Source organism: Chionomys nivalis, chromosome 8 (genome assembly GCF_950005125.1).
Source record: "Chionomys nivalis chromosome 8, mChiNiv1.1, whole genome shotgun sequence".
Lineage (NCBI taxonomy): Eukaryota > Metazoa > Chordata > Mammalia > Rodentia > Cricetidae > Chionomys > Chionomys nivalis.
The window spans coordinates 61,314,481-61,342,083 of NC_080093.1; the positions used below are offsets into that span (position 1 = coordinate 61,314,481).

General features: G+C 48.1%; 1 protein-coding gene across 4 annotated transcripts in view; it reads right to left on the minus strand.

Annotated features, from left to right (window-relative positions):
- Window positions 1–3,912: 3,912 nt before the first annotated feature.
- Window positions 3,913–27,603, minus strand: part of Ptpre (protein tyrosine phosphatase receptor type E) — a 142,948-nt gene continuing 119,257 nt past the window's right edge. For all 4 annotated transcript variants that reach the window (XM_057777850.1, XM_057777853.1, XM_057777851.1 and 1 more), the window contains 14 exons: window positions 26,653–26,729; window positions 25,910–25,946; window positions 24,691–24,788; window positions 22,225–22,344; window positions 20,579–20,742; window positions 19,871–20,006; window positions 19,045–19,194; window positions 18,644–18,737; window positions 17,161–17,237; window positions 15,833–15,967; window positions 11,131–11,256; window positions 10,166–10,332; window positions 7,477–7,612; window positions 3,913–5,872 (listed from right to left, as the gene is read on the minus strand). In XM_057777850.1, coding sequence (XP_057633833.1) covers window positions 5,798–5,872; window positions 7,477–7,612; window positions 10,166–10,332; window positions 11,131–11,256; window positions 15,833–15,967; window positions 17,161–17,237; window positions 18,644–18,737; window positions 19,045–19,194; window positions 19,871–20,006; window positions 20,579–20,742; window positions 22,225–22,344; window positions 24,691–24,788; window positions 25,910–25,946; window positions 26,653–26,729 — 1,592 coding nt within the window. In that variant the 3' untranslated portion in view covers window positions 3,913–5,797. The remainder of the gene's footprint in view (window positions 5,873–7,476; window positions 7,613–10,165; window positions 10,333–11,130; window positions 11,257–15,832; window positions 15,968–17,160; window positions 17,238–18,643; window positions 18,738–19,044; window positions 19,195–19,870; window positions 20,007–20,578; window positions 20,743–22,224; window positions 22,345–24,690; window positions 24,789–25,909; window positions 25,947–26,652; window positions 26,730–27,603) is intronic.

Here is a 27,603-nt window from a genome sequence, read left to right on the forward strand (position 1 = left end):
ATGAATATTTCCCAAATCTCACTTAGCCCTAGGCTCCGTTTCAGACCATGATCATATCTTGTTTATCTCCACTATGCATGTTGCATATCCAACTTTCCTACCTTCCACCTTGTCCTAATCCCCTTTCTGTGTTTTCCAGCAATCACACATCATTGTTTCAGGCTGTTCACCGGCCTCCCTTGCCAAATGGGGTGATGATGGCAGGCTGGACAGAGAGGCCCTGGTCAGCCAATGGCCTAACCTGCTCACTTTATCTTTGTGTCTCACATGCAGCTGAGTATACAGTTGTAAGATACTGAGTGAAGACAGGCATTTATCAATTTGTGTGAGTCTGGGAGTTAACTTCTGCCATTTTTTTTTTTTTTTTTTTTTTTCGAGACAGGGTTTCTCTGTGGCTTTGGAGCCTGTCTTGGAACTAGCTCTGTAGACCAGGCTGGTCTCGAACTCACAGAGATCCGCCTGCCTCTGCCTCCCGAGTGCTGGGATTAAAGGCGTGCGCCACCATCGCCCGGCTAACTTCTGCCATTTTATCTACCACAGGATTTCTTTAATCATTAAGAATGGCAACAGGTTATTCCTAAGCAGACAACTGAGGCTTCATAGGGCAGGTGACAGTTGAGCTGGCAGAAGACACTGGAAGAAAGAGCTCATTTTGCCATGTTAGATGGTGTGAGGCATGAAAGTGCCCTTAACTGACTTAAATCTTTTTTTTTTTTTTTTGGATTTTTCGAGACAGGTTTTCTCCGTAGCTTTTGATTCCTGTCCTGGAACTAGCTCTTCTAGACCAGACTGGCCTCGAACTCACAGAGATCTGCCTGTCTCTGCCTCCCGAGTGCTGGGATTAAAGGCGTGCGCCACCACCGCCCAGCTAACTGACTTAAATCTTAAATCAAAGTCTTTTAAGTAACAGGAACACTGACTGACTTGTTCTGATGTATAATTAGAAATGTTATGTGTATGTGGGAAATTTCAGTCACCTGCATGCTGGCTGAGTGGCCCATGGTGATGGGTGAAAAGCCTGTTCAGTTGTAGGAAATTCTGCCTGAGCTATGTCAGTACATTTTCTCACTGAGGTAACTAGTATTTCAAGAGCTCAAAGACTTGGCCTTAGGGCTACACGTGCTGGGTTTGAAAGGCTCATTCAGGACTTGGGAGATGGCCTAGTGAAGCACTGGCTATGTAAGAGCTGGGCATGGTGACACGGGTCACATCATTGGGATGTGGGGTCAGGTAAATCCCTGGGGCTTGCTAGCCAGCCATCCTAGCCAAAATGGATCCAGTAAGAGACTATATCTTTCAAAAGAAGAAAGCCATGCCAAACCAACCTCAGACCTCCACACCTGACTGCTTGTGTGGGTGGATGAGTGCATGTGTGTGTGTGTGTGTGTGTGTGTGTATATATACACCTGTGGCTACTACACAATAAACTAAAATACTCATCCCAGGGTGACATCACTGCTCAAGACACATTTCATAGAACATATCCTTCATTTACGTTGGTGGGAACATGAGAGAAATACCTGTTTTCTTGGCTAATTTTGTAGTTGAGAACAAATACCCACCCATTCCTCAAGTGGTTAGCCACAGTCTCTAGCAAGGTCAGTTTCCCAGCAGAAACCAATGGTGGGAGATTACCAAGAAAGGGACATTGTACTTTTTTTGACTCTTTCTGTTTTGCTGTCATTTGCTCCTGCCCCTCCCACAACCAACTGCTGTCTTCTCTGTCCGAACACACCCCTGCACTTTATCTGTGTTCCTTGGAATGGTGAGCTTAGCTCCAGCAAAACTTCCAGGCCTCTGCACTTCAGCCACTGTGTAAAGTTGGAGCAGATCCTTGGTTGGCAGCAGAAGCCAGGCACCTAGTGAGAATCAGCATTCCAAATGAAATTTCAGCCCCTTGACTAAAACTGATTTAGTTTAATAGTGTGTAATCTGACTTGCCTGCTCATGGCAGTGTGACTTAGGGCAAGCCCGGCACAGTTTGACAGGCAGTTTTCTGGTCTATCGAATGTGTTCTCAGTGCTCCAGCTCAGGGCAGTCAGGAGGATTAACTGAACAAAACACTACTCGTAGCTGCTGTGGCCCCTGGCTAGCGCTTGCAGTCAAGTTCATTAGAATCGTTTTCACAGGACCTATATCGCCAAGCTGTGTCCTGGGGTTTTCCCCTGGAGAAGGCAGGAAAATTTGAAACGCTCAGCACTAGGCTCCGCAGTGTCCCAAACAAGGAAACTAGGCTAGGAATAATAGGATATTCCTCCTCAGTGGTTCTGATCTCTTGATCACGGCTAATTTCTCAGCCCCAGTCAGCCAGCACCAACTGTCCCAGTAAAGGTTTCACTTGGGTGGCGCTGCACTCGAACCCACAGTCTTAGTTCAGAAACATCCAAGCAGCCTGACAGTCGTTGCTTCCCTCTGAAACTCCGCAAGACCAGCCTCCATGGTTCACACCTTTCAGCGTTATCGTCCAAGTTCCCACAGAACAGCTCCTCACTAAAGCGCTGAGCACTCAATGGTTTTTCCAGCCCCAAATTTCAGATGCTTCCACAGTCTGCACCTACTCAACATGGTTAGGTCTGTCACAGCCAATGTGTTCCAGGTTCCAATTGCTCTATTAGTTACTTTTTCATTACTGTGTACCTGTACATGTATCTGTGTTCTTATGCACTTGCACACACGCACACACATTTAAGTAAGACTCTAAATTGTCTTTGGTACGGGGGTTCTAACTTGGGGCTCCACACATGCTAAGTAAGTTCTTGACCACGGAACTACACTCCTAGCCCTCATGCATGGCCTTGTCTAAAAGGACTTGAACTTTGGGCAGGGGAACGAAGTTCGGAAATGTGACCAAAGCAGCACAGGTAGAGCTTGGTTCTCAGAGGTTTATTCTTGCATCAGGATGTTCTCAATCTTGCATTTTGCATGTCCCAAGAATTCAGCGACATTCACTGGTGTTATAATCAGAGCAAGATCAAATGGTAAATGTAATCAAAATATGAGAGTTGCGACCATGACGCATACACATAGAAAGATTGCACATAAATTAAACATGGCTTGGTTACAAACGAATATATATATCAGTAAATACATGAAAAACCCAACAACATGGCCATGTCTCCAAATGCTGAAACACAAGTATCAGGTTCATTTTAAAAAGTTTTTAAAAACACATAAAAAATACCTTGGAAAACACAGGTGTGTATTCCTCATTCATCTAGCACGTGGAGAGAGTAAAGCAAGTCACACAGTGACCAAAGAACGCACCTGATCAGAACACTCAGCTCTGATTGCTATTTGGCATTTGAACATAACTGCATGCAACAGAGAAATGAGAAGGTTGTTGTCGGAGCCAGGCTGTTCACTGCAATATATCGGACCTTCTTTGACTGAAGAAAGAAGGACACGCCAGGTACACAGCGAAGATGCTGAGGCCCCACTTAGGATGCCCCTTGCATACCAAGGTTCTGTCTTAGGGAAGCTGAATTTGGCTGTGGCATTAGACAAAAGACTGGAGGGATTTGCCCCTTCAAAGAAATACAAGTGCTGCCGCAAATGTGCCCACAAGAGGGTGGTTTCTGTTTCTGGAACGAGACAAGCTGCTTAAAAACAAGCGGGCCTTCCACGGGGGAACCTGGGGCAGCTCTGAGGGGAGGGGAAACACACAAATAGAATATTTTTCTAGATATCCTGAAAAGGTCTACCCTAAAGGCATTTCTTGATACAAGAGATGCCTGGGATTCTGAGTAACTTAAGTTGGGGTGCCAAGGCGCAGGACTGAACTTTGGCGTGGGTGCAGTTGGCTTGGGGTGCAGAGTGGAAACTTGCTGCCCTTTGTCCCGTTTCAGTCAAAGAAAGGCATTGGGCTTGAGGTTTAACATGAAAAAAATGAAACCACTGGCCAGAAAGCGCCCCCCCCCCCCCTTCCATTTTCTGCCTGTGCTTCACTGCTGCACAGAGAAGGGCAGGACCTGCTCCATCCAGGGCCAGTCCTGGGTGCAACTGGTGGCGATGACAGAAGCCACTGTCTGTTTCACCCTGTCTGCTGGGCACCAGCTAGTGCCTCTGGATGGAACTGAGAGCTGTGGGAAGCTTGGGGACTTGTTCACCTGTAGGAGGCGGTGGCCGATTCTGGGGTTGTCCCCATACACACTATACACAAACAAGTACAAGCAGTGCAATAGGCAGGCATGATCGGTCCTCCATGGAGATGGCAAATAAGACCTTAATATTTTCATATCGCTTTTAAAAAGTATCCAAACTGCATATGTTCAAAGCCTTCGGTGAGTTAGACCAGATGTCTTTTTTGTTGTTGTTTTTACATTGTGCTCATTTGCTGGGCACCTAAATGCCATAGGAAGATCATCTTGAAGTCTGTGTTTCCACATTCACCCTTCTCCCCCCCATTCCTTCCCCTAACCTACTTCTCTCTGGCAGGGTGCCCATCACGGCCACTTGGGTTCAGAGGCCTCAGCAGCATTTCCATCCAAAGGTAAGTTAGACTTCAAATTAGGATTCTCTCTCTCTTGAACACCAAAGAGTGGGATGTTTAAAAAACTGTACAAATCTAGACTTTAAGATTTCTTTTCTTACAAAGCATCTTAACTTTTTACAAAGAAAATCTGATATACCAAAATGCCTGTCAGGAAGTTTACAGTACACTTGCTTGTGGTCATCCTACTGTTTCTGTGTGTGTGTGTGTGTGTGTGTGTGTGTGTGTGTGTGTGTGTGTAAAACACTTCATTTTAATGAGGAAGGAAAGGAAGAAGTTTTGCATTGAGCCTGTGGGCTCAGTTAATGTCAGCACAGGCAGCTGGGCCAGTGGAAGGGACACTGGGAATGAACTTGGCTGGATTCTAAGCCAGACTCGCAGGCAAATGGACAAATGGTTGCTCAGGAACACAGCTCTGAGGGCTAGTGTAGGGATACTGCAAGCCTGTGAGACGGGATGTCCTGGGACCAGCATCTCTTCTCATTGAGTCTCCAGTGGCAGAGACACAGCCTTTCATAAATAAATGGCTGTAAAAATTCACTGGGAAGCCACCATCTACCCTTGTGGGTCTGAGACTCAGATGTAGGTTGCAAGATCTGAATTTTATTTTTAATGTATGTTTTTGAGACAGAGTCCAGGTTAGCCTGGGCCTGAAGGCAGTCCTCATGCTTCGGCCCCTCAAGTGCTAGAGACACAGGTACACACTGCCATAGCCGGCTCCTCCTCTGATCTTTCAAATGTAAACATCAGCCACAGGACTGAGACCTAGAACTGTCCCAATGCCCCCATCTGTACTGTTTGTCACACCCCGATGCCCTGGAGAGACCTTGGACTTTCCCAAAGCCCACATCTGTACTGTTTGTCACGCCCTGATGCCCTGGATGGTTGCAACAGCTGTCAGGGAGAGTAAATGTGTCCTGATTCTGAGTCCTTAACAGTTTCCTCCACAAGGGGCTTCATGTTTAGTGTCTTTCACAAACACATTTGACATATTAAGAGCTACATTTACAGATGCATGACATGTGACATCGCATGATGTGAATCTTACAGAATTAAGATATTGACTGATATTAGCAGAAATATATATCTTCCCAGATAGTATATTTGACCTTAACAATTATTCCCATTTTTAAAAAGGACATTTAAGACTTAATAATAACCTTACAGCAGATAGCCTTTAGAACATAACAAAATATATACAAAGGAATTAGGAAGGATATTAATGTCCACTAGGAAATAAATTAACATTATTTCTTTTTACAAAATATACTGACCATTAAATTAAAAACTATTTTAAGGCAGGAATCTTCATTTGAAATTAGCATAATCAGAAAATATATCAATAAAATCTTGTACCACTTTGTAGCAGAATTCATATTGCTCCTGAAAAGAGAACAAGAGTGTATTAATAAGCTGCTTCTCTCATACTTGATGCATTTAATCAAAAGATGCATTAAAGGCCCAGATGTCAGTCAGTCTGTTGATGCCCCAAAGTCTGTGGTTCCTTCCCACACATCAGCTTCTGTTATATAATGCAGTTCTTAGAGACAAGACATTTTCTAAACCAAGCTGTTTTTCTCTGTGGAAAACATCAATTTTCAGTTTCGTTCTAGTGTATTTTCAGAGAGGCCTTAGGAAAACATCTCTACTTTTCATACTGGCATTGAAAAATATTTCGTGACTATGTGTGCACATCTGTGTGTGTATTGGTGCGTGTGCAGGTACACATGTGTTTGCTTGCACATGGAGACCAGAGGTTAGCCGTAGGTGTCCTTCTTCAGGTGCTGTCCACCTGGGTTTTGAGACAGGGTCTCTCACTGGCCTGGAAACTGTCAAGGTTAGGCTGACTGCCTGTGGCCTCAGGAAGCTTGCCTCGACTTCCCAGCCAGATATAAAGGCAAGTATATACCATCAGGCCCATTTTTTTTTTATTCTTTTAAATTTATTGTGGGTTCTGGGGAATGAAACTCAGGTTCTTATGCTTTCAAGACATGTGCTTTATCCTCTTCCCCAAGACCAGAAAGCAAGTGTGTGTGTGTGTGTTACATGTTTGTTGTTTTGAGACAGAGTTTCATGATGCTTGGCCTAGCCTGAACTCACACTGTAGCAAAGAATAACCTTAAACTCTTGATCTTCCTACCTCTTCCTCCTAAGTGTTGGGATTATAGGTTTATGCCGCCACAGCTGGATGGAAACTATTTCTGAAGTGGAAAACAAAACCTACCGCAGATTTCACATTGAAAAATAAAGTTCACAGTGCCTAATTTCTAACTGTTAGGAAAATGAATCGCATGGTTTTATATTCATATACATTTCAATAGACTTTGCAAGACCAAATGTCTTAGGCTCACGTGGGGCCTTTCTATTATCGCCGTGACAACACTTGTCTTTGCCCATGGTCAGGCTGCCTGTCAAGAGTGGTTAATGCAGAGAATGAGCAGGCGGGGGAGAAGTCCTAATTAGGAGGTCAGGGAAATGCCGTCCGAGAGCAGCCTTGAAAATGGCACTTGCCCCTTCAGCGTCAAGGGTTTTGGAATCCAGGGCAGAATTTCTCCCTCTCACCAGGAAGGGTGCACCGGGTAAGGAAACGAAATATGTTAGGAGACTCCCCCAGGCAAGACCCTCAGAGGGGCCTTGAGGTTGAGGGAGACCTTCCAAAGGCAAACAGACTGGAGGCAAGAGCGGAACACTGAAAATAACAAGCTGCGGGGCTTTGAACTTCAGGACTGCTTTTGAACTCTGTAACAGTGTTTTCAAATGGAAATGAAATTTGCACATGAGCTCCTCCTCTTGAGTCTTGTTGGAAAGACTTCCCTCCTAAGACCCGCGGGAAGCTTGACTGTAAAAGGCTGTAGGTGGGTCAGGCACTCTGGGAAATGAACCCTGCTCCCCCTCCCTTACAGCAGGCGCTCCTTTAATGAAGCCGACATCAAATACATGAAACAATTCCGGACTCTCCTGGAACGTCGGATCGTTCAGGATCTTACCAGGGTTTGCACCATGTGTGGTCTCTGAAGTCTTAAGCTCTTCACAGCTTGAAACACATCGAGGAGTCCCTCGGCTTTCACTCGCTCCAAAATGTTGCTGAGTGCTATGAACGTACCTGTCCGCCCTGCTCCGGCACTGCAGAGGGAATGGACAGAGTGAGGGCAAAGCGAGCAAGAGTTCACATGGGGAAGAGACCTGGGCACTTACCACCACCACCCCACCCCTGAGTGCCAGGGCAGAACTGAAGCATCAGTCATTGAAGGGCGCCCACATCTGACTGCACCTTTATGTTTGATGTTGTTTATGTGCATATGATTGTGTGTGTGCGTATGTTTGTGTGTGTGCATATGCTTATGTGTGTGCATATGCATGTGTGTGCGTATGTTTGTGTGTGTGCATATGCTTATGTGTGCATATGCATGTGTGTGTTTGTGTGTGTGCATATGCATGTGTGTGTGCATGCATGTAGAGGCCAGAGGACTATGCTTGTCGTCTTACCCTGTAGCTTTCCACCTTCTTACACGGAACCCGGAGCTCACTGCCATGGCTAGGCTGGCTGGTCTCCAGGCTCCCAGGGATGAGCTTCTCTATGCCTCACTAGCACTGAGAAGGACAGATGTGCACCACCTCACAAGGCTTTTCATGTAGTAAAGGCTCACACTTGCACAGCAAAACACTTTTTTTTTTTTGGTTTTTCGAGACAGGGTTTTTCTGTAGCTTTGGTGCCTGTCCCGGAACTAGCTCTTGTAGACCAGGCTGGCCTTGAACTCACAGAGATCCGCCTGCCTCTGCCTCCTGAGTGCTGGGATTAAAGGCGTGTGCCACCACTGCCCGGCGCAAAACACTTTCTTGACTGAGCCATCTCCCAAGCCCCTCGAGTGCAGCTTAAAGGATTGCTTATACACATAATACATCAAGAAGCAGCAAACAGAACCCTGCTTGCTTTCCTAAGCATGATAAGTAGTCAACATACTTACAACATATGTATGTTGTATGTGGGGACAACATAGAGGCTTTTCAGTGGTACTTACAAAAAGTATGGTCCCCCGCCTGCCTGTCAGCTCAGCATTTCCTAGGATGCATTAGAAATGCAAACTTTTTCTGTTAGGTATAAGGAGAAGAGATCCCGGCAAGTGCCAAGGCCTAGATTCTGGAGTATTGGATTCTGGAGTACCTAGTATCTAGATTCTGGAATATTGGCACCTAAAGGTGGTGTTTCAGGAGTGGCATGATAGGAAGTTCTCTGCTAGGAATAGTGAGCTCCCCTGATGGTCCTCGGCCTGATGAGCCAGGCCTTTCAGAAGGGGTCTGGGAGAGGCTAAAGGGGGGCAGCTTTTCTAGTGGCCTCTGCTAGCGCATGGCTGTCCTTGGACCTCTTGGAATCTCCACAAATGTGAGCTTCCTCTGACCTTCAGGACCTACTGTTGTGGTTCCCCATGGCTGCCACCTGCTGTCCCAGGCTTGCAGAACTTATCTCCAGCATCGCAGAGCAAAGAGGCACTCATTTCTACTTCCTTCTCAGGGAGTGCCAGAAAGGCTCCTGGGACTAAAAACTGAGGTGTGAGCGCCACTTGCTGGCCAGATGTGGAATATGCTAGGTGGGTTATCCACACAGGGAGAATATCCATCCCTCTCATTAAACGGGGGTGGGGGAGGTGCTCCTTGGACATCTGGGATAGGGCAATGGGTGGAAATTAAGAGTGCCCTAAAGTGAGTCAAATGTTCAGGAAATGAAAGAAGCACAGCTCCAACAGCTAGTGAGAATCACCCTCTCCACACACACACACCAAAGTTAAACTGCTGCTTGCCAGGGCTTTGCAAGTATGGCCAAGATCACTGCAGCAGGTAGCATAGTTCTGACAGGACCTACCCAGCCAGGGATGTAGGGGAGCTAGTGGTCTGTCACCCATTCACTCTTTATATGATGCTGGCATAGGCATGGCTAGTTGCCATCTCTAGGGACAACAGGAGTATGTCTCTACCCTTGAGCCTGATTGTGGGTATTATGAGCGTTGGAAGAGTCTTACTTTGGAGATCCAAGACTGGGGTCTGGGGAGATGCTTCAGTCGGAAAAGTATTGGCTGTATAATACTTGATTGAGTTCAATCCCCAGATACTCCATGAGAAAAGCATGCCCTGGGTTCCCTGGCCAACCAACATAGCTTAATCAGTAAATAGGAAACCAAGTGAAGGTAGTTCACAACTGAGGTATGACACCTGGGCTTGACCTCTGACCTTCATGGCTTACATTTATATGACTTCATGTTCATGGGGTCTTCATATTCCATCCTGTGCTATCATTAATCTACATTGGGGAGGCCAGTAGGGGTGGGGCAGCCAGAGCCAGAGCTGCCTGCTAGAGTTGCCACAGGCTAGCTGAAGTTGGAAAGGGCATTTGAGGACTTCTCCTGGGAAGTCTGTGTGACTTCAACAAGACATAGTACCCTGAGCCCATTCTGGCTCCTCCTGGAATATGTGTTCTGCATGCATAATAAAGTGGCTTTTGTGCATATCTGTGAAGTTACATGTGCATGGATGAAAGGAAAGGAAGGTGACACATAGGCTAGGGAAACGATCCCCCGCGAGCAACTCTCCAGTGCCCCTAGCGGCAGAGTAGGTCTCTAGAAACATTCGGGCTGCTTTGGCTGGCCTGCCAGAACGGAGCGCCGTGGGGGAGGGGCAGCTCACCTGCAGTGCACGGTGATGGGGTGGTTGCCTGTCTGCTGCTGCTGCTTCTGCACGGCTGCGATGAGGTCGATCATGCCTTTGCCCTCAGCTGGGATTCCAACCTCAGGCCAGCCATGGAAATGGAACTGTCTCACCATGCGGACCTGCTCTTCCTGGCGAGCCAGGGGCTACAGACGGGGGAGAAATCTGATGAAAACTGGCCCACATCCTGCCAGATATCTGCCTGCCTGCCCACAGGTCCTTCTGGGTCTCAAAGCCCCACCTAGGCAGTCCAGGGTCCTGGCTAGCCATGACTATGCTCTCTTCTAGACCCCCACTAGGCTCTGCCCAGCCCTTTCGGGGGCCTTGGTGGCTTCACTTGCCAAGTGAATAAATGTGATAAGACTCAGGTTTCTTGGCTCTGGGTTCCCATCATGGGCTGGAGGTAAGCCCAGCGACTCGGGCAGCCCCCTGCTGGCCCCGAGGGAACAAGCATTGGCACAGGTGCAGCTTTCCTGAACTGATTGTCTCAGTTCAGAATTGAGTGCAGCCTGGGAACTTCTCTGCCTCTCACTGTGCCAGACAGCCCGGACTTTGTGTGGTTAGGGTTCAAGGTCCAGTGTGGACAGGGGCAGTGGGAGGTTCTGGAAGGGGCCTAAGAGGCCCGTCTCCTTCCTTCAGGTTTTTCTTTCCTCCAACCCCAGCTAAGGTCACTCTCCCCAGATGCAGTGAGAGATAGGAAGGTCCAGTAAATTAACCTCTTTGTCATCAGACTCATCCTTCAGCAAGAGGCAGGTGACCCTAGAAGCCAGAATTTCATAGGATGCCTATTGCCAGATGCTCCACTGGCCCCTCGTGGTTCCCTGGGACTTAGGAACAGGTGGATAGTGACAGGTACAGGGTCTGCCCTGATAGAGCAGTAAGCACATACAGAGTGGTGTGCTTCCTGAGGTCCACTAGAGTTTGGGGGATCACAGCCATAATACCTGTTTAAAAGTAACCAGGAAGTCCCGTATGCTGATGGCTTCAGACAGGGTGTCACTCTTTATTTCTATAGTTATATCGCCATGTGTCACCGAGCCCTCCGTTGGCCAATACTGATAGCATTTATCCTAGGGGAGACAAAATAAGATGTTTGGCTGTGGCCACTTACAGTGCAGAATGGATGTTGGGCCATTTCATGTGACCAGAAAATCTTATGTGAACATGGATATGAATCCGTTAGTGTCTGTTGACGTGAGCAGAGATCAGGTCTGGAAAGACGCTGATCTACGGAACTGTGATACACGAGAGGACGGAAGACTTAGTCAGTGGGTGGAATGTTGTGGAGTATTTGTTCACATGTGTGATGTGTCACTGTGATTGGTTTAATAAAGAGCTGAATGGCCAATAGCTAGGCAGGTGAGCATAGGTGGGACTTCCGTGTGGAAAGGGGAATTCTATCTAGACAAATCTAGGCACATGAGAGACGCTAGGAGACACTGACGAAGGTGGACATATGGTATAGAGAAGAGGTAACTGAGCTGCTTGGTAGAACATGGATTGATAAGAAACAGGTTAATTTAAGTTATAGGAGCTAGTTGGGGCAAAGCCTAAGCCAAGGCCAAGCTTTCATAATTAATAATATGTCTCTGTGTCATTACTGGGGAGCTGGTGGTCCCAAAGAAAGTCTAACAACACTGGAACTGGACGGTGAAATCCCAGACTCACTGTGCAAGGCTGACATGAACACTGAAGCATCTCCTATAATCAGGGCAGTAAACGATCAACATTACCCTGCATTTCGACTTGACCTGGAATATTCTTTTACTTTGAAGAACATTTTTTGTGTCTCACTAAATAAGAAGGCAGAAAAGATTGAACCATCCCTGAGGCAAAAGACAGAAACAACAACTTCCAAAGAAGTTCACTTTGCTTTGTTGACACCCATCATACAAAGAGTAAGAGGACTCTGATGACGGCAGCAAAGATGCTCACCACCTGAAGCCAGCACAGGATGAGCGTCGGCTGTATATGAAGAACTCTTAGAGCAATAACAAAGCAAACAGCCCACTAGGAAAACAGGTGCTTTGATGCTTGATGGTTAATCTTGATGGACATGTTGATGGGGTTTAGAATCACCTTGGAGACACACCAAATCTCTGGTGGGGTTGTGTCCAGAGAGGTTCAAGGGACAGAGGGAAACACACTTGGACGATAGGTGGCGTCGCCCCATGGGCTGGAGTACCAGAATGAACGGACAAGAGGAAGTGAGGGGATCACATGTATGCATCTGTCTGCTTCCTGACTGCAGAAGCAATGTGAACAGATGCCTTGTGCTCTGGCTGCCATGATGGCCTTTCCTTGGATTCATGATCCCAAGTAAATTTTTCCTTCCTTAAGCTGTTTTTTTTTTTTCAGGTGCTTTTTTCACAGTCACAGCAGTGAGAATAATAATAATAATAATAATAATAGAGGTAAAAGTAAGGGGAAGCATTTTATACAAGAAAGAAGACAATCATAGATATGTAAGGTGATGTTCTATCTTATAGGAATGAGAGATGCCAGTCAAAACCACGAAAAGCTAAATTAACATTTACTTAGCAAAGCACAGGGTGCCTGAGGACTCCAGGCACTCTCAGAACACGAGGCAGACCAATGAATTCATCTTATTCCTCGCTGATATTCACTTTATTTTATTATTTTTTAAAAATATTTATTTATTTATTTATTATGTATACAATATTCTGTCTGTGTGTATGTCTGCAGGCCAGAAGAGGGCACCAGACCTCATTACAGATGGTTGTGAGCCACCATGTGGTTGCCGGGAATTGAACTCAGGACCTTCGGAGGAGCAGGCAATGCTCTTAACCACTGAGCCATGTCTCCAGCCCCTGATAGTCACTTTAAAAAACACTTCGGACAGCAAGTGAATTCTCACTCTTGGACAATCTGCAATCTGACGTTTTGTCTACCCGACTCCTGCTAACCACTGGTAACAAGATGAATGTCATCACTGTTCATCAAGCAACAGGATGAAATTGGTCCCACTGTCAAGGATGTAAGGACTGAAGAAGTGGATGCAGAATGTGATTTTTTTTTTTTTTTTTTTTTGTAGCAGAATACAAGGAAATAGTGGCTGGGTCATAGCAGCAGACATAAGGGCAGAAAAATAACAAAATCTCTATTCAATCTAGAAAAATCAAATATCATGGGGGCTGGAGAAATGGCTCAGTGGTTAAGAGCATTGCCTGCTCTTCCAAAGGTCCTGAGTTCAATTCCCATCAACCACATGGTGGCTCACAACCATCTGTAAAGAGGTCTGGCGCCCTCTTCTGGCCTTCAGGTATACACACAGATGGAATATTGCATACATAATAAATAAATAAATATTTTAAAAAAATATCAGAAGACTACACACAATGGAATTCTTTATACAAAGTTGCAATACAAACAGAATAAAGTAACTGTTTCTTTAGGCATGAATATATATGATTTAAAAGTGTCCCCCCCACCTGGGTTTATTGCCTATACTTGAATTTATCTATAGCAGAGGATAAAAGCGACTGTCTAATCCTCCTGCTGCCACTTCTCAAGTGCTGGGATTACAGGTATTGCTACCATGTCCAGTAGATTCAACCCCCCACCCCACCCGCAACAAAACAAATACTATATCCACTAGGATAGCTTTAGTCAAGAGACAAAACACAGTGTTGTCAAGATTGTGGACAAACAGGGCCTTTGAACACTGAGATGGGGGTGTAAATGAGGATGGGGCAAAGGCAAAGAGCAGGCACTGTTTTTTTTTTTTTCAGAGGACCAGAAGGTTCTCAAACCCCTAATCAAGCAACTCTGCTGTTATCTATAACTCCAGCTCTAGGGGATCTGACTCTCACTTCTGGTCTTTGTGAGTTCCTGCACTCATAAGCACCCCCCACCTTCACTCGCCTCCTGAGCACATAATTTTAAAAAAAAAATCTTGAAAGTATCAGATGAAAGTTTATGATACGGAGTTACAGTGTAAGGAGGTGATTTTGCTCACAGGTGTGTAGATGAGAAACACAAAAGTTACACCTGCTCAAAAACTTGATCAGAAACATCCACAGCAGCAGGATTCCAACAGCCCCACAGTGGAAACAGCACAATTGTCCGTCAGCTGGTGAACGGGGAAACACAAGCTGCATAGCCATTCACATGACAGAATATTGTCAATAAAGAAGAAGTCTGCACTGAGTGCTCAGCCTTACATGGGACACCTGTATCAACCCTGCCCCATCCGGGCCTCACCAAGGCTCAGGGAAGGAACGCCACAGAAGCGGAGGCGGACAGAATTTAGGAGCCAGAAGGTGGGGAGGGGGGAGCGCATGAAACGCTTCCATTCCTTTCGTTAGCTCGCTCAAGACCCACTCAAAAGCGAGCTAACAAAACCAGTCCACATTCTAAAAGGCAGAATTAATCGGGACTCAGGGGGTTACAAGAAAAGGGAAAAGAGAGGAGCAGCGGGACATGATGGGGATATCTGAGCGAAGAGAGATGAAGAGGGAGGGGAATTGGGGAGATATGAACAAGATACATTGTTTATCTATGTTACGAATGAAGTTAAAAAAGAATGAAGTTCAGCCTTCCAGATTTATGCGACAAATGAATGAGCCTTGACAACATGATGGCAAATTTCGAGTCACTCCTGAAACAGCACATACTGTGTGGCTGCATTTAGAGCAGTGTTCACCAAAGCAATTCAACAGAATCAGGGAACTGAGCAGGGGTCGTCTGGTGCTGGGATGGAGAGGGAGGAGGAACTGGGTTTCTTTTTGAGGTGGTGACCATGACCTGGAGTTTGACAGAAGATATGTTTGCCCCACACTATGAACACATTAAACCCTAGCAACTGTTCCCTTAAAAAAAGATGGGGTGCTTTCTGGGTGAAGCTTGGTAAAGTTTGTTGGTTGGTTAGTTGGTTTACATTTTTAAAAAGATTTATTTTATGTATATGATACTCTATCTACATATACACCTGCAGGCCAGAAGAGGGCATCAGATCCCATTATAGATGGCTGAGAGCCATCTTGTGGTTGCTGGGAAATGAACTCTGGACCTCTAAAAGAGCTGCTAATGCTCAACCAAAAAGCCATCTCTCCAGCTCCAGGTTTATTTTTTTAAAGCAAAGAAATCGAAACACAGATTCAGGGTTATGGCCATATCTTGGGGTAGCACTTAGAGAGATGCTCAATACTAATAAAGCGTATTTTGGTGGGGGGGTTGTGACATCAGGCCACACATGGATCTCTAGGAAAAAAGAAATGCCAAAGTCATCTAACTTCATTAGGACAACAGCCAGGGGCATAGATCAATGTCTGCCTTTATGTCTTGCAAACAGTAAGTAAATGCCTTTTGCATGTATAGGCTGTGACCTTGACATTTAAAAAAAACAGTGGAACATCAAGGCAAGTGTAAAGAAAGCAAGGCCACGGCTATTTGCCTTGTAAGAGCTCAATCATCCCAGCCTCCCTCTCTCCATCTGTTCATCCCTCCCTCCCTTTCTTCTTCCCTTTATCTCTCCCTCCTTCCCTTTGTCTCTCCCTCTCTTCCTCCCTCCCTCAGCCCTCCTGGCTTGATCTCACCCCTGTGTTCTCAGGCCCCACACTGCTGAGGCAACATATCGTTCGCTAACTCCTTCACATCCACCCTGTGCACAGACGGCCTGCTCACCTGCTCCCTCTCCTGCACCTCAGTCAGCATGACGATTGTGTGTGACTTCCACTCCCACACCATCCTCCAGAAGTCCTCGACTGTGTGAGCCAGGGGCCCCTGTGTGGCCATGAAGTAGTCCTTCTGCCTGTAGCCCTTGGGGGAAGCAGAGGTTAGGGTGAGCTACCTGTCTCCAGAGCTAGCACCTCCACAGGCCCTCAGGATAGCCCAGGGGTGATGTCAGCGCCTCCAACATTCCAGGGCTGGACCAGAAGGCCTGCTGTCACAGGTGTACACAGCTCACGGACACACCCATGAAGCAGGAAATGCCACTTTATCAATGTGCTGTACACGTCTTGCCTTCAGGAGCTGAGGTCATCTCTAAGGGCTATCAAAGGCTCCAGGTTACCAGGGCGGCACTCAGTGGCCTTGATTCTAATGGGCTTTTGTGTGTCACAGTTAGATTCACATTGAGGTGATGCAGAGGCCCTGGGTGTAGAGCTAGAACACGGGCTTCTAGTTTCAACACCTCCATCTGCCCCCTCAAGTGTAGACAGAAGCACTAATAGGCTGTTGGCTGCAAGGTTCCTTCTTGTCTCTTTCTCTTCCAACTCCACTGTGCATGGAGCCCGGCCCCCATGTGTCCCCAGTCAGATAATCACCCAGTCTATGTGGGTTAAAGTCACAGACATCACTCAAGAGCCGACACATGTTCTACACACACAACTGTGGTGTCATACATATGCCAACGCGGAGAAGCCATCCATCAGAGGTTATGTGGAAACAGCCAAGTCATCAGCAGTGAGACAAGCCCCAATTCCAGAGCTCAATATTGCTTGATTTCTGTCTTTTAAAGATGTACTTTTAATTTTATGTCTATGAGTGTTTGCCTACATGTATGTATGTGTACCATGTACATGCCTGGTGCTTGCGGAGACCAAAAGAGAATTTCAGCTCTCTTGACACTGATGTTCCAGTGGTTATGAGTCACCTCATGGGGACAGCAAACAAAACCCAGGCCCTCTGCAGGAACAGCGAGTGTTCTTAGCTGATAAGCCAACTTTCCCTTATTTTGAATTTTGGAGGCGGGGTCTCATGTAGTACAGGCTGGTCTCAAAATCCCTATGTAGCTGAGGCTAGCTTTGAACTCCTGGTATTCCTGTCTCTAATTCCCGAGTGTTGGGATTACAGGTGTGTACTAGCAGACTTGGCTCACTATTCGTTATTTTAAGAACAAGTAATTCTGCCAGGAAAATTGTGTGTAAAGCAGTGTTCACGCTCAAGGGCGCATGCTCGTACAGGAGGGAGCCCCATGTTGCACCAAACACATATGGGGCTGCAATACATACGTCTATGAAGGACGCGTTGATATAGTCTGTATACTCCTGTCCTCTTTTCATGGAGAGGATCACCCGGTTGAAGTCATCTGCAAAGCAGGATTTCCTCTGTTAGTGCAGATTCAACCCTGCCTTATAGACCACGATGGCCAAGGTAAATCGTCAGCTTGACAGATCTAGACTCACAAGGAGATGGGCCTCGGGGCAAAGTGTCTGTCTACATTAACTGATGTGAAGAAGACCAATATTAATTGTGGGCAGAGCCATTCTCTGGCAAGGAAATCCTAGACTATGTAAGTGGAGAAAGCGGGTTGGGCAGCAGTGTGCGCTCGTTGCTCACTTCCTAACTGTGGATGTCATATGCGCAGCTGCTTCACACTCCCTCTGCCTTGACTCCCTCCACTCCACACCCCACCCTGGAACCATGGGCCAGAATCAACTCTGACTTAGACTATTTTTTTTTTTTTTAAATCAGGCCTTTCATTACAGCAACAGGTAAAGAAACTGAGACCAAGACTCTTACTAAAACCAACTCTTAGGGACCTTCCCGTTATCCAGCAGGTTCATAAAGTGGTTCATGAATCACTGAAATATGTCCCCTTATAGAAGCATTAAAAATACTGTGTCTAGGAACAAAGGGAGGGTGACCAGATAAGAGCTGAAGTTGCCAGGGGACACACCGAGGCCACAGAGAACCAAGGGATGGAGGCGGGGGGTAGATTGCCTAGCCTTTGAGAACTCTCTGCTTCTGGAGAAGAGGTGACCATAACAAGCAGAAGGCCTGTTAACAGCCATGCAATGGTGGAGAGCGGTGGCTGAGCCTCTGCTCCACGGAGGGCATGAAGAAACACTGTGCGTGACCTGAATTGCCTTCCTTTCAAGCCAGGGGTTCCCACATACTTCTCTGGTTGTGTTTGTCTAGATTTCTCTTCCTCCCTCACCTGAGGGGATGGGGGAGAGGGGGTGAGGGAGATGTGGGTCTCTGGCTACTATGGGTCTTTGCCTCAGTCGTCTCAGTCCTCAACGGCAGGCCAGAGTTAAGCCTACCCTAGGTCAGCGCTATGCAGTCCCCAAGGCAAGTGTTTTTATTCCTCCCCCCTTGAAGGACTTGGATGAATTCATTTTCGGTCTGATTTAGTCCTTTGAAACATGCCTGTTCTTGGCCACGCTATTTACTCTCACCTGTGTAGGGGAGGTGCCTCCAGGCTCTAGAGAGCACTAATCAGGCACCAGGTCATATCTGAGGCAAGCTTCCTAGGTTCCAGTGAGCCCTCCCTATAAAGCTTTCGTGCCTTGCCTTTGAGCCATATTCTAGGCACCACCTGAAACCCTCAGGGTCTCTGGAGGTTTCCAGAGTATCCCAAGAGGGTCCTTTATTCCTGACATTGGACACAGCTCCCAGGAGCCCAGAACTGGACCCAGAGGCCCTCACTCGCTAGCATGGTGTTCAAAGCTGGGTGGTTCAGGACCTGTGGTCACATGCCCACTGCCTTACATGGGATGATCTGGATGACACGGGCCTTCTTCATGTTGGCTGGCAGGTTGCCTGTCCTCATGTTCTCCTTCATGATTCGCACGTTGGTCAGTTTCTGCAACCAAGGAAGGGAGTTGGAGGATGACGGACCTGAGGCAGGGAACCTGTGCAGAAGTTTGTCTCCGTCTCCAGAGGTTGCCTCGACACTGGGAGACCAAGTGACCCTACGTGTAGCTTGCACTGTACTCTTTCCCAGAAGCCAACCACCTGACACCCTTCTCCTAAATTTCTGACCTCAAGGCTCCACTTAAGTAGACGCCATGTTCACAGGCTCTTCAGACACCCGCTCCGGGGCCAGGAGTTGCCTTGCTGCGCTCACCCTGGGCTCTTCTAGGGCATGGAAGACTCCGGGAAGCGCTTACCCTAAACTCTTCCTCCAGTCCGATCTTGTCAAAATGGGTGGCTGTGCTATGTAGCGTCTGCAGGTGCCTCTCCAGGGAGGACACGTCCAGCTCAGTGTCCCCATAGAGGTAGTATTCCAGTAAGGCTTGGTAGATGAATGTATATTGTACCTGCAGGGAGACAGGGGTGCTGCTCAAATCTGCCCTGAGTCCAGAGGAGGGCTCACTTCTTCTGCTGGTAAGAGAAGGCTGAAGGGCAAGAGTCTGTTAATGATCATGTTTGTCTAGGGTACAATAAAACGACAGTGATGGCCACTGCCTTCGTGGGGGCTCCAGGGGCTATGCCAGCTGCTTAGATCTGCCCCCGTGGCATATGAACATATGAAGGATAAGGGTCCCCAGTCTTTGAGACTCTGTGGGAGGTAATGACAGAGGGGGGGGCATTGGGCATGCTGACAGCCTGTGGCCACCCGCCTATCAAAACCGGGCCTCTAAGATGGGCCTGGTGGTGCAGGTTTAAAATTCCAGTTATTCAGGAGGCTGAGATATGAAAATCACAAGCTCAAGGGCTGCTCGGGCTACAGAACTGGGTCACGGCCAGGATGGGCAGCTCAGACTACATATCAGGAAGTGAAAAGGTGGCTGAGAATACAGCTGAGTGGTAGGGTGAAGTCACATGACAGACCCGGTGCAATACCCGGTACAGTAAAAATAAAACAAAACAAGGCAACAACAAAATAACCACAGAAAACAAAAACAATAAAAATTAAACGGGCCCATGGAGTGGGGCGAAGGCACCTGGGTGCTCTGTGATGCCTAGGCCAGGGCAGGAAGAAGTGCCACTCACATCTGTCTGGACCATCTGAGGGCGCTGATTGCGGATTCTAGACACAAACTCAAAGACATCCACCTTCTGTTCTGAGTGTATCATGTCCATCATGGCGTCGATCACAATGAAAGTGCCTGTCCGTCCCACGCCCGCGCTTCAGGGAGGAGAAAGATGCCACCTCGTGAGTCACATTCCCTGAAGTAAGTGACAAGCCTGGGAAGATGCCTGAAACCTGGGGGACAAAGGACACAGCCTAGGGCAAAATTAAGTAGGGTGCAACTTGGGAGAATAGGGAGCAAATCTATGCTTGGTCACCAGAGGGCACTGCAGCCCCAGTAATTTAGCTCAGGGCTAGAGACCCTGAAGCCCGGGGTGTGTGTGTGTGTGTTTCTTGTATGCATACCCCCAAACACTTCTTGTTACCACTGTGGTTGTGTCCTGGTATGGGAACTGAGTTATCCTTGGGATACCAGGTAGTATAGAAGACAAAGCAGAAGACCTGCCCAGGGCTCCCATATCAGCCACCAACCTGGGCCTGTCAGCTTTGAAGAGGTTTACACTTTGGGGTTCTGCTCCAATGACAAAGTGGGGTAGCTGCTGTGAAACTTCATGTTTAGCAGCCCTAGCTCTGTTCCCCAATACTGTCCCGTTAGCCATGTCCCCAGCCCCACCCCCCAACCCCGCCATTGTGGGTGCCTGTAAAGGTCCTGCTCCTCCCTGACATACCTGCAGTGGACCACAATGGGCCCGGCATGTGAGGGGTTTAGTGTCTTCACTTTCTTCAGGAACTTCAACATTCCGATGGGGGTGAAAGGTACCCCGAAGTCAGGCCAGCTGGTGAAGTGGAGCTGTGAGATCAGCCGTGGGGCTTTGCAGCTCTCGGGGAGTTGCTGGGACAGAGAAGGAAGAAGTGAGAGGTGGAGCCCCCTTACCCTGACCTCTCTGCATCGCCTCCTGAGGGACAGTTTGGGGGGCTCATGCAAGGTCAGTGTCCACGAACACAGAGAATCCTGGAACACCGGGGTGCCCTACCGATGTGAGTATGCATAGTTCCCACTGCAGGTTATTCCCAGGCCAGAATCCCAGTGCCACACATCCCCAAAGCTGGCCCCAATGCTCAGATCCTCCAGCTGTGAGGTAGGCCAGCCTGCTCTGTCTGGACAGTCCCACCTCACTCCTGGGGAACTGAGTCATCACTGGCATATTCTTTTTTAATTTTAATTTTATTTTTTTCAATTAAAATTTTTACACTAGCCTATTCTTTAAATCTCAAAGAATTGGTGTAGAAAGAAAAGACAAAGGCTCAGCCTATATACTGGAGACCCCAGACCCTCCCTCAGAGATCTCTCAAGCCTCTGTTCTCCTGAGTCTGATAGTGGCAGAAGACAAGACTGGTGTGTTTAGAACTCCGTGCATGTGTGTGTGTGTGGGGGGGGGGTGCTGTGCGCATGCACACTTGCACGTATGTGTATTCTAGTGCATCTAGGAGACAGACCAGCAAGGGATAATAATTTTGGGATGGCTCAGAGCATGCTAGGTACATGCTCTATCACTGAGCCACGCACCCAGTCCATCCTTTCAAAAACATTCTGTAGTGGTTTCTAGAAACTTCAGTTGAGATTTTGCAACCTAATCACACCAATTGTTTTACATTTGATTCCTGATAAAAAATGGCCTATCTCTGAAGTCTTCATTTTATCTGTCCTGTTCACAAGCATTTTTATTGAAGGTTGTCTTGAAACAAGCATGAAAAACACAGGGGAGGGGAGATGCTGAACATAATTCTGACACCATTATAAAACAATCCTGCCACTGGATTTGATGGGTCACATCTTTAATCCCATCACTTGGGAGGCAGAGGCAGAGGCAGAGGCAGAGGCAGAGGCAGAAGCAGATGTATCTCTGTAAATCTGAAGCCATTATACTCCATTCATTGTTCTAGGTCAGCCTGAACCACATAGTGAGACCCTGTCACAAACAAACAAACAAACAAACAAACAAACAAACAGCCTTGTTTCACAATGCTGCAGTATGAAAGACATCATCCTGGACCCCGGGTATAACTTGGCAGCGTAGTGCCTGCTTGGTACAGTGGGAAAGGTCCCCCATTGAATCCCGTACTTATCCAGCTGGCTCCCCACCTCCTAGGGAGACCTAGCGCTGTTGCTGGGAGTCAAAGTACCCAGCGCTCTGCAGATTCAGGTCCTTGATCTACTAACTATGTCCCAGTCTGTAACGTGTTCCAGCCACAGCCTCTGTGGGAGTTCCTGCCACGCTGGGAGTAGGGTGAGGCAGGGCGGCTCTTCACATTGTAAAGCTCCTCCCCCAACAACCTAGCTCCCGAGAAGCCAACACGAGGCATCCATGCGTACCGGATGGATGCAGAACTTGCGGACAGTGTAATCCACCAGAACCACGCAATCCTCCACGCACACACGGATGTTCCCATAGGTCCAGCAGCCCTGGTCTGGCCAGTACTGGTAGCACTTCTCCTGTGAGGAGCAATCGAAGGCAAAGAATCAAGATACATTCTGAGGCATGGCCTCCCACTAGCTGCATAAGGTCAGGTGACCCAGGTCAGCAGTCAGCTTCCCAGGAGCTGGGAGGACACCCTGTAAGAGTGTCTCGGTGGCAAAAGTGACTGGGAACCAACCAGAGTGTTTCGGGTTGGACAAGTAACATCTCATCCCTCCCGTCTTATTACTCCAGCCATGCCTGTCCATGCTAAACCTGTTCCCTTCAGAGCTAGGAAGCCTGACCCCAGCAACCCTCTGGCTGAGTGAGCCTTGCCCCAATACCCCTAGAATGCCCTCCCTGAGCATTTGCTTCCTTCTGGCCAGGCCACTCATGCTTGCCACCCTGCGTGCCATTCACAAGGTCACGCTAACATGGGAACCTATGGGGTGCTCACGGCCACAGAGGCTGTTCTTTACCTGAGCCAAGCCCCTAACCGGGAGTAAGCTGTCCATCAGCACAGTGTGCGAGCCAATGGGAACCACCCTGGCGGACAAAGAGCTGTACAATGTCTTCCTTGGTGACGTCTCTAAAATTGAGCAAGTCTTCCAAGACACCTCACGGTTTGTCCTAGAAATGGCTGGTGAATAGCACAGCAAACTGGCCTGTTCTCCAGGCTTAAAATGCTCCTGAAGTAAAAGATGCCTGGCACAACAGAGACCATCTTTGTCACAACTAGGGGACAAATATCACCTCTCCCTGTATCCTGATCTAAGCTGGCCTACAGTCACAGGGCATTGAACGTGGCCTGTAGTGGCACTAAAAATGTCTGGTCTGGGTGAATCTTGGTTCCCCGGGGCTCTGAGGACTCTCAAGCAATTATTCCTGGAAAGCCTTCTCCAAAGAGAGGAACAGGGGTCTCAGACCCCAGGGAACTCTTGGCTGCCCTACCCTCAGGCCTCCTCAGGTCACAAGATGCCAGTTGGGTTTTGCAATATACTGCCCAGGAAACAAAGACCACAATGAAAGCCACCAAGGGAAAGGAACTCTCTTGAGAAATGACTCCATCTGAGGTAATGGAAACTGAGAAAACCAAGAGGCAGCCCTGAGTCACAAGGCCAGGAAAATACAGCAGGAGGCTCCTGGGGAGATCGAGACGGATGTCACCACCAGGACACAGCAGGACAGAGGTCCTCGGCCTCGGCTTAGGGCTACAATGGTGGCCTTTGGGAGAAGCAGCCCTGGGAAGACGCGGTCTCTGTCGGCAGTGGGTCACAGAGATGCGAGGGCTCTGATGAGGCTCAGTCTACAGAATGGGGGTCTCCCCTCACAGGGCAGGAAGCCTATGGTGAGAGCTCTGTTTCTGTCGTGTCAATCTTTCTGTTGGTGACAAAGGAGAGCAAGGGTGGAAGGGGTCATGAAGTAAGAAGCAGCAACCCCCATGCTATCTATCCCCAGTGTTTTCTCCCTGATGGATCAGAAAACTAGAAATGAACACTGAAGACTTTTTCCTGTGCTGCTGGGCACAGAGCCCACCAGTTAGGTGCCCTGGGGACAGAGTGATCTGCTAACTGTTAAGTGAGCCCCATCCTTTCTCTCCTGTGCATCCCAAGACTGGGTGTTCTATCCCAACCCTGTAGGCCCTGCCCATGTCCTCAGCACATGTGAGGATCAGGCTAATGTCACGCATGCAGAGGGCCTTGGGTGGGAGCCCAGCAGGCAGATACCGTCTGCCAAGTTGGGCCTTCATGCTAGAACATGCTAGAAGCACAGTCTACTGGCTGGGTCTCCCCATCTGAGAAGGCTTCCCTCAGGCCTCCAATTCCCCTTTCACTTGGAAAAGGAGCTCTGTGCCAACCACAGCTCTCCCAGGGCTCTGTTGTTTGCCCTTCCAGCCGGCATCAGAGCCAGCTCCTGGCACTGGGGATGGAGATTCGGGCTCAGCAGACACTACCAGGGTCAAGGCAACTGTGCCTCTCATTCTTAGCTGATCGCATACACGCAGGCCTTCCATGAGCCTGTGTTGGAGACCATGGCTCTAGTCTAGGAAAGGCCTATGCAGTGGTGTCCATTGGCAGCCAGGCCCACCAGGTGCGAAACACACCAGTGCCTTTCATTGTAAGGTCTGTTATCTCCGGTGGGGTTAGAGCTACGGGGGGCCAAGATGATCCTCGGACAAAGAAGGGAAACTATGATTCCTTACGTTGGCGTAGGACAGTGAGGTATAGAAAGGTGGAGATTCGACTTCAAGATAAAGTGCTGGAAGGCCTGAGTACTGTTGCCCTCCACTGATGGGAAAGAGGTGCCCATGCAGAGGATCAGGGCCTCCCTGGTGAGTGCCAGGCTATAGGGAAAGGCTACAGGGTCTGTGCAGGGCAGCTTACCTCCTTCCTCTCCTTCAGGTTCGTCAACATGACGATCGTGGCTGACTTCTGCTCCCAGACCATCCTCCAGAAGTCATTCACTGTCTCCTGCTTGGGGCCTGTGTGCAGAGGGGAGGGTCAGCATGGAGGCGCTATATCTAAGCTCACCCAGTAAGTTCAGCCGTGAAGGCTTCCACCCTCCCCAGGCACAAGACAGGCCCTGCAACCTGGAAGCTGGCTGTGCAGTCCAGCAGTCTGGGTGGCTATGTTGGCTCACAGGCAAAGAAAGAGGAGCCCAGAGGACTTTCGAGGGTCATCTCTATTCTGCTTGCCATAGTAAATGGAAGCCACCACATACTGGAGTCCCTCAGAGTCACGGGCCCCTCCAGACAAATTGGAATGTAAATGTGTGGGAGTGAGCACGTGTCCTGAGGGGCGGGGAGGGAAGGAGAGGCGGAGAGAGAGATCAAGAAAAAGAAGAAACTCCTCTGCCCTTTGTCCACTTCCTGTCTGAATATGACACAGTGCCTAGGGTTATAACAGCTATTTCGCGATCCTAAGGCTAAGAGTTCTAGGCTCAGAAGGAGGGGCCAGGGAGCTAAAGAAATGCTTCTTTGGCAAGCTGGTGCTTAGGACAGAAATGCAGGCCTTTTTTTTTTTTTATGTTTCCACCAACGTTTGACAGATTCTCTCTCATTTACAGAGGGGCATGCGCGGTCCCCTGTGTGTAACGAGTGTTTCTATTTCTAGGGAACCTGGCCTAAGAGGAGGGGGAGGGGAAGTCTCGTCTCAGCCTTACTGATCCCTGGGGAATTGCTGAGCCCTCCTGGAAAGATAGCCTTTGGCCGACTAGAAGGTTCTCTAAGCACAACGTGGGACTAGGTCCAAGGGTGAAGACGTGACTTTGTGGCTAAGCCATGGCAGTTATGACCTTGATCTAAAAGCCCCTCTCTCCCATCCTCCCCGCACTGAAGTAGGAGCCTTCTGGAGCTCAGGCAGAAGAGAGAAGTAAAAGTCACATACTGAATGTGAGTCTAGGCCGGCAGAAGGGCAACCAGAGGTTCCTTGAGTGTGCCGTGAAGTCACAGAGGGGCACACAGCATGGATATCCGACACAGGGACACAGGGGTCCACACACGTGTAAAACCAGTGTGAATCGTGGGCATGGTTGGCAGTTAGATACTGGAATGACTGTGTGAGAATACTGAGTAGACATGAACTAAGCCGAAAGCTTGCTTACCTTGAGCTGCTATGAATTTGTTCTTTTCTTTGTAACCCTAGAAAAATGAATTCAGACCTGTAATTATCCAGGACTATCTTTGCCCAGGGGACCACTTTGTTCATAGAAGGGTGGGGTGGGGGGAGATTCACCCCATAGAATGTAGAAAACAGAAAAGAGTAATATAAAAACAAAACCCACCAGCAACCTCAGAGACAGCAGGTACTGTTTTCCCTAGGCCTTCACTACTGTTCTTTCTTTGCTTGCTTGTTTTCCTACACACGCGCGCACACACACAAGCAGATATACACACGTTTATATTTCTAGTTGGGCTCGTATATTATATACAAATTCTTTGATTTCTTTATATTTTAAGTAAGAAATTTAAAAACCTTAAGTGATATTTCAAAAACGAAAACCCTAAATTAATTCTGTAGCCTATTGTGGTTGGTCTAGTCCAGTGCATTTGGCTGGTTGTGGTTCATCAGCGCTATAAGGAACTGGACTGAACACCTTCAGAGTCTACAGCTGTAGTCATTATCCCTCCCCCAGAACTGTTATCTGTGTGACTTCTGGTGAAGATGCAAGCTGAGAAAGCATGGTGGCCTCACACTCTCCGTGTGACCAAACTGCCCGAAGCGTGGTGATTACACACACTCAGCATCAGAGAGGAAGAAAGCCAGACATCACAGTTCAGACCCAGCCCCTGAACACCCAGCTTCGGATTCATGTCAGGCCAGGGGAAAGGAAAGCGACCAACTTACATCTATGTAGGACGCGTTAATGTAGTCAGAGCAGGGGACTCCGTCCACTTGGCTCAAAATCACTCTGGAATGGTCATCTGGGAAAGCAAGCAACCCATGGTGTTAGGACAAGGAGCTACAGGGGCCCGAGATGTCTTTTAACCAAATGTCAGTTAGTGGAAGGACATAACCAGGTCAGTTAGTGGAAGGAAATAACCAGGTCTTCCCTTGAGGTCAGGGTGGGGTGCCCCTGCCTGGCTGAGCTCTGCCTGAGCAACCTGGGCCTCAGCCAGGGGAGGAAGGAGGAGAGGTGGTCCCATGATCATAAGGTAGAACAGCAGAGAACAAAGTGACTATGTTCTCACAGTGGGTCCAAACGTTAACAACTGCAGGTGTACATAGTGCGATCTCTGGATGAAGAACTAGGTCTTTCCATTCAGGCTTTCCAGAGGACACGGGGATAAAGGGTTTGGGCCTCTGAACTTAATACCCATTCATCACCATCTGCCCCAGGGCTAGGGGGAAGCTGGGAGCTTGCAGAGTTGGACTATTGACGACGGAGAGTCTAGCTGACTCAACAGGCTATTTTCCAGAATGAGAGGGTAGCCAGAGATGTGTGCGCGCACGCGTGTGTGTGTTTATGCATATTTGTGGTGCTGTGTTTTGTGTGTTACATACATGCGATATGTGTTGAGGATATGTTGTATGGTATGAGGAGGATATTGTATGGTGGGATGATGTGTACTGTGTTGTGAGTTATATGATCTGTATGCGTGTGGTGTGTGTATTTTTTGTGGTATTGTGTGTTATACATGTGTGGTATGTACATATGCTTCAGTGTGCTAAGTATGTGCTGTGTGGTAGGCCATGCTGATCATGAGTTTATTATGTGTGGTGTATGGTACAACATGTATAGGTAGTGTGTGTGGTGTGTGCTGTCAGGTGTGTGGTATGATATGTGTTATAGTGGAC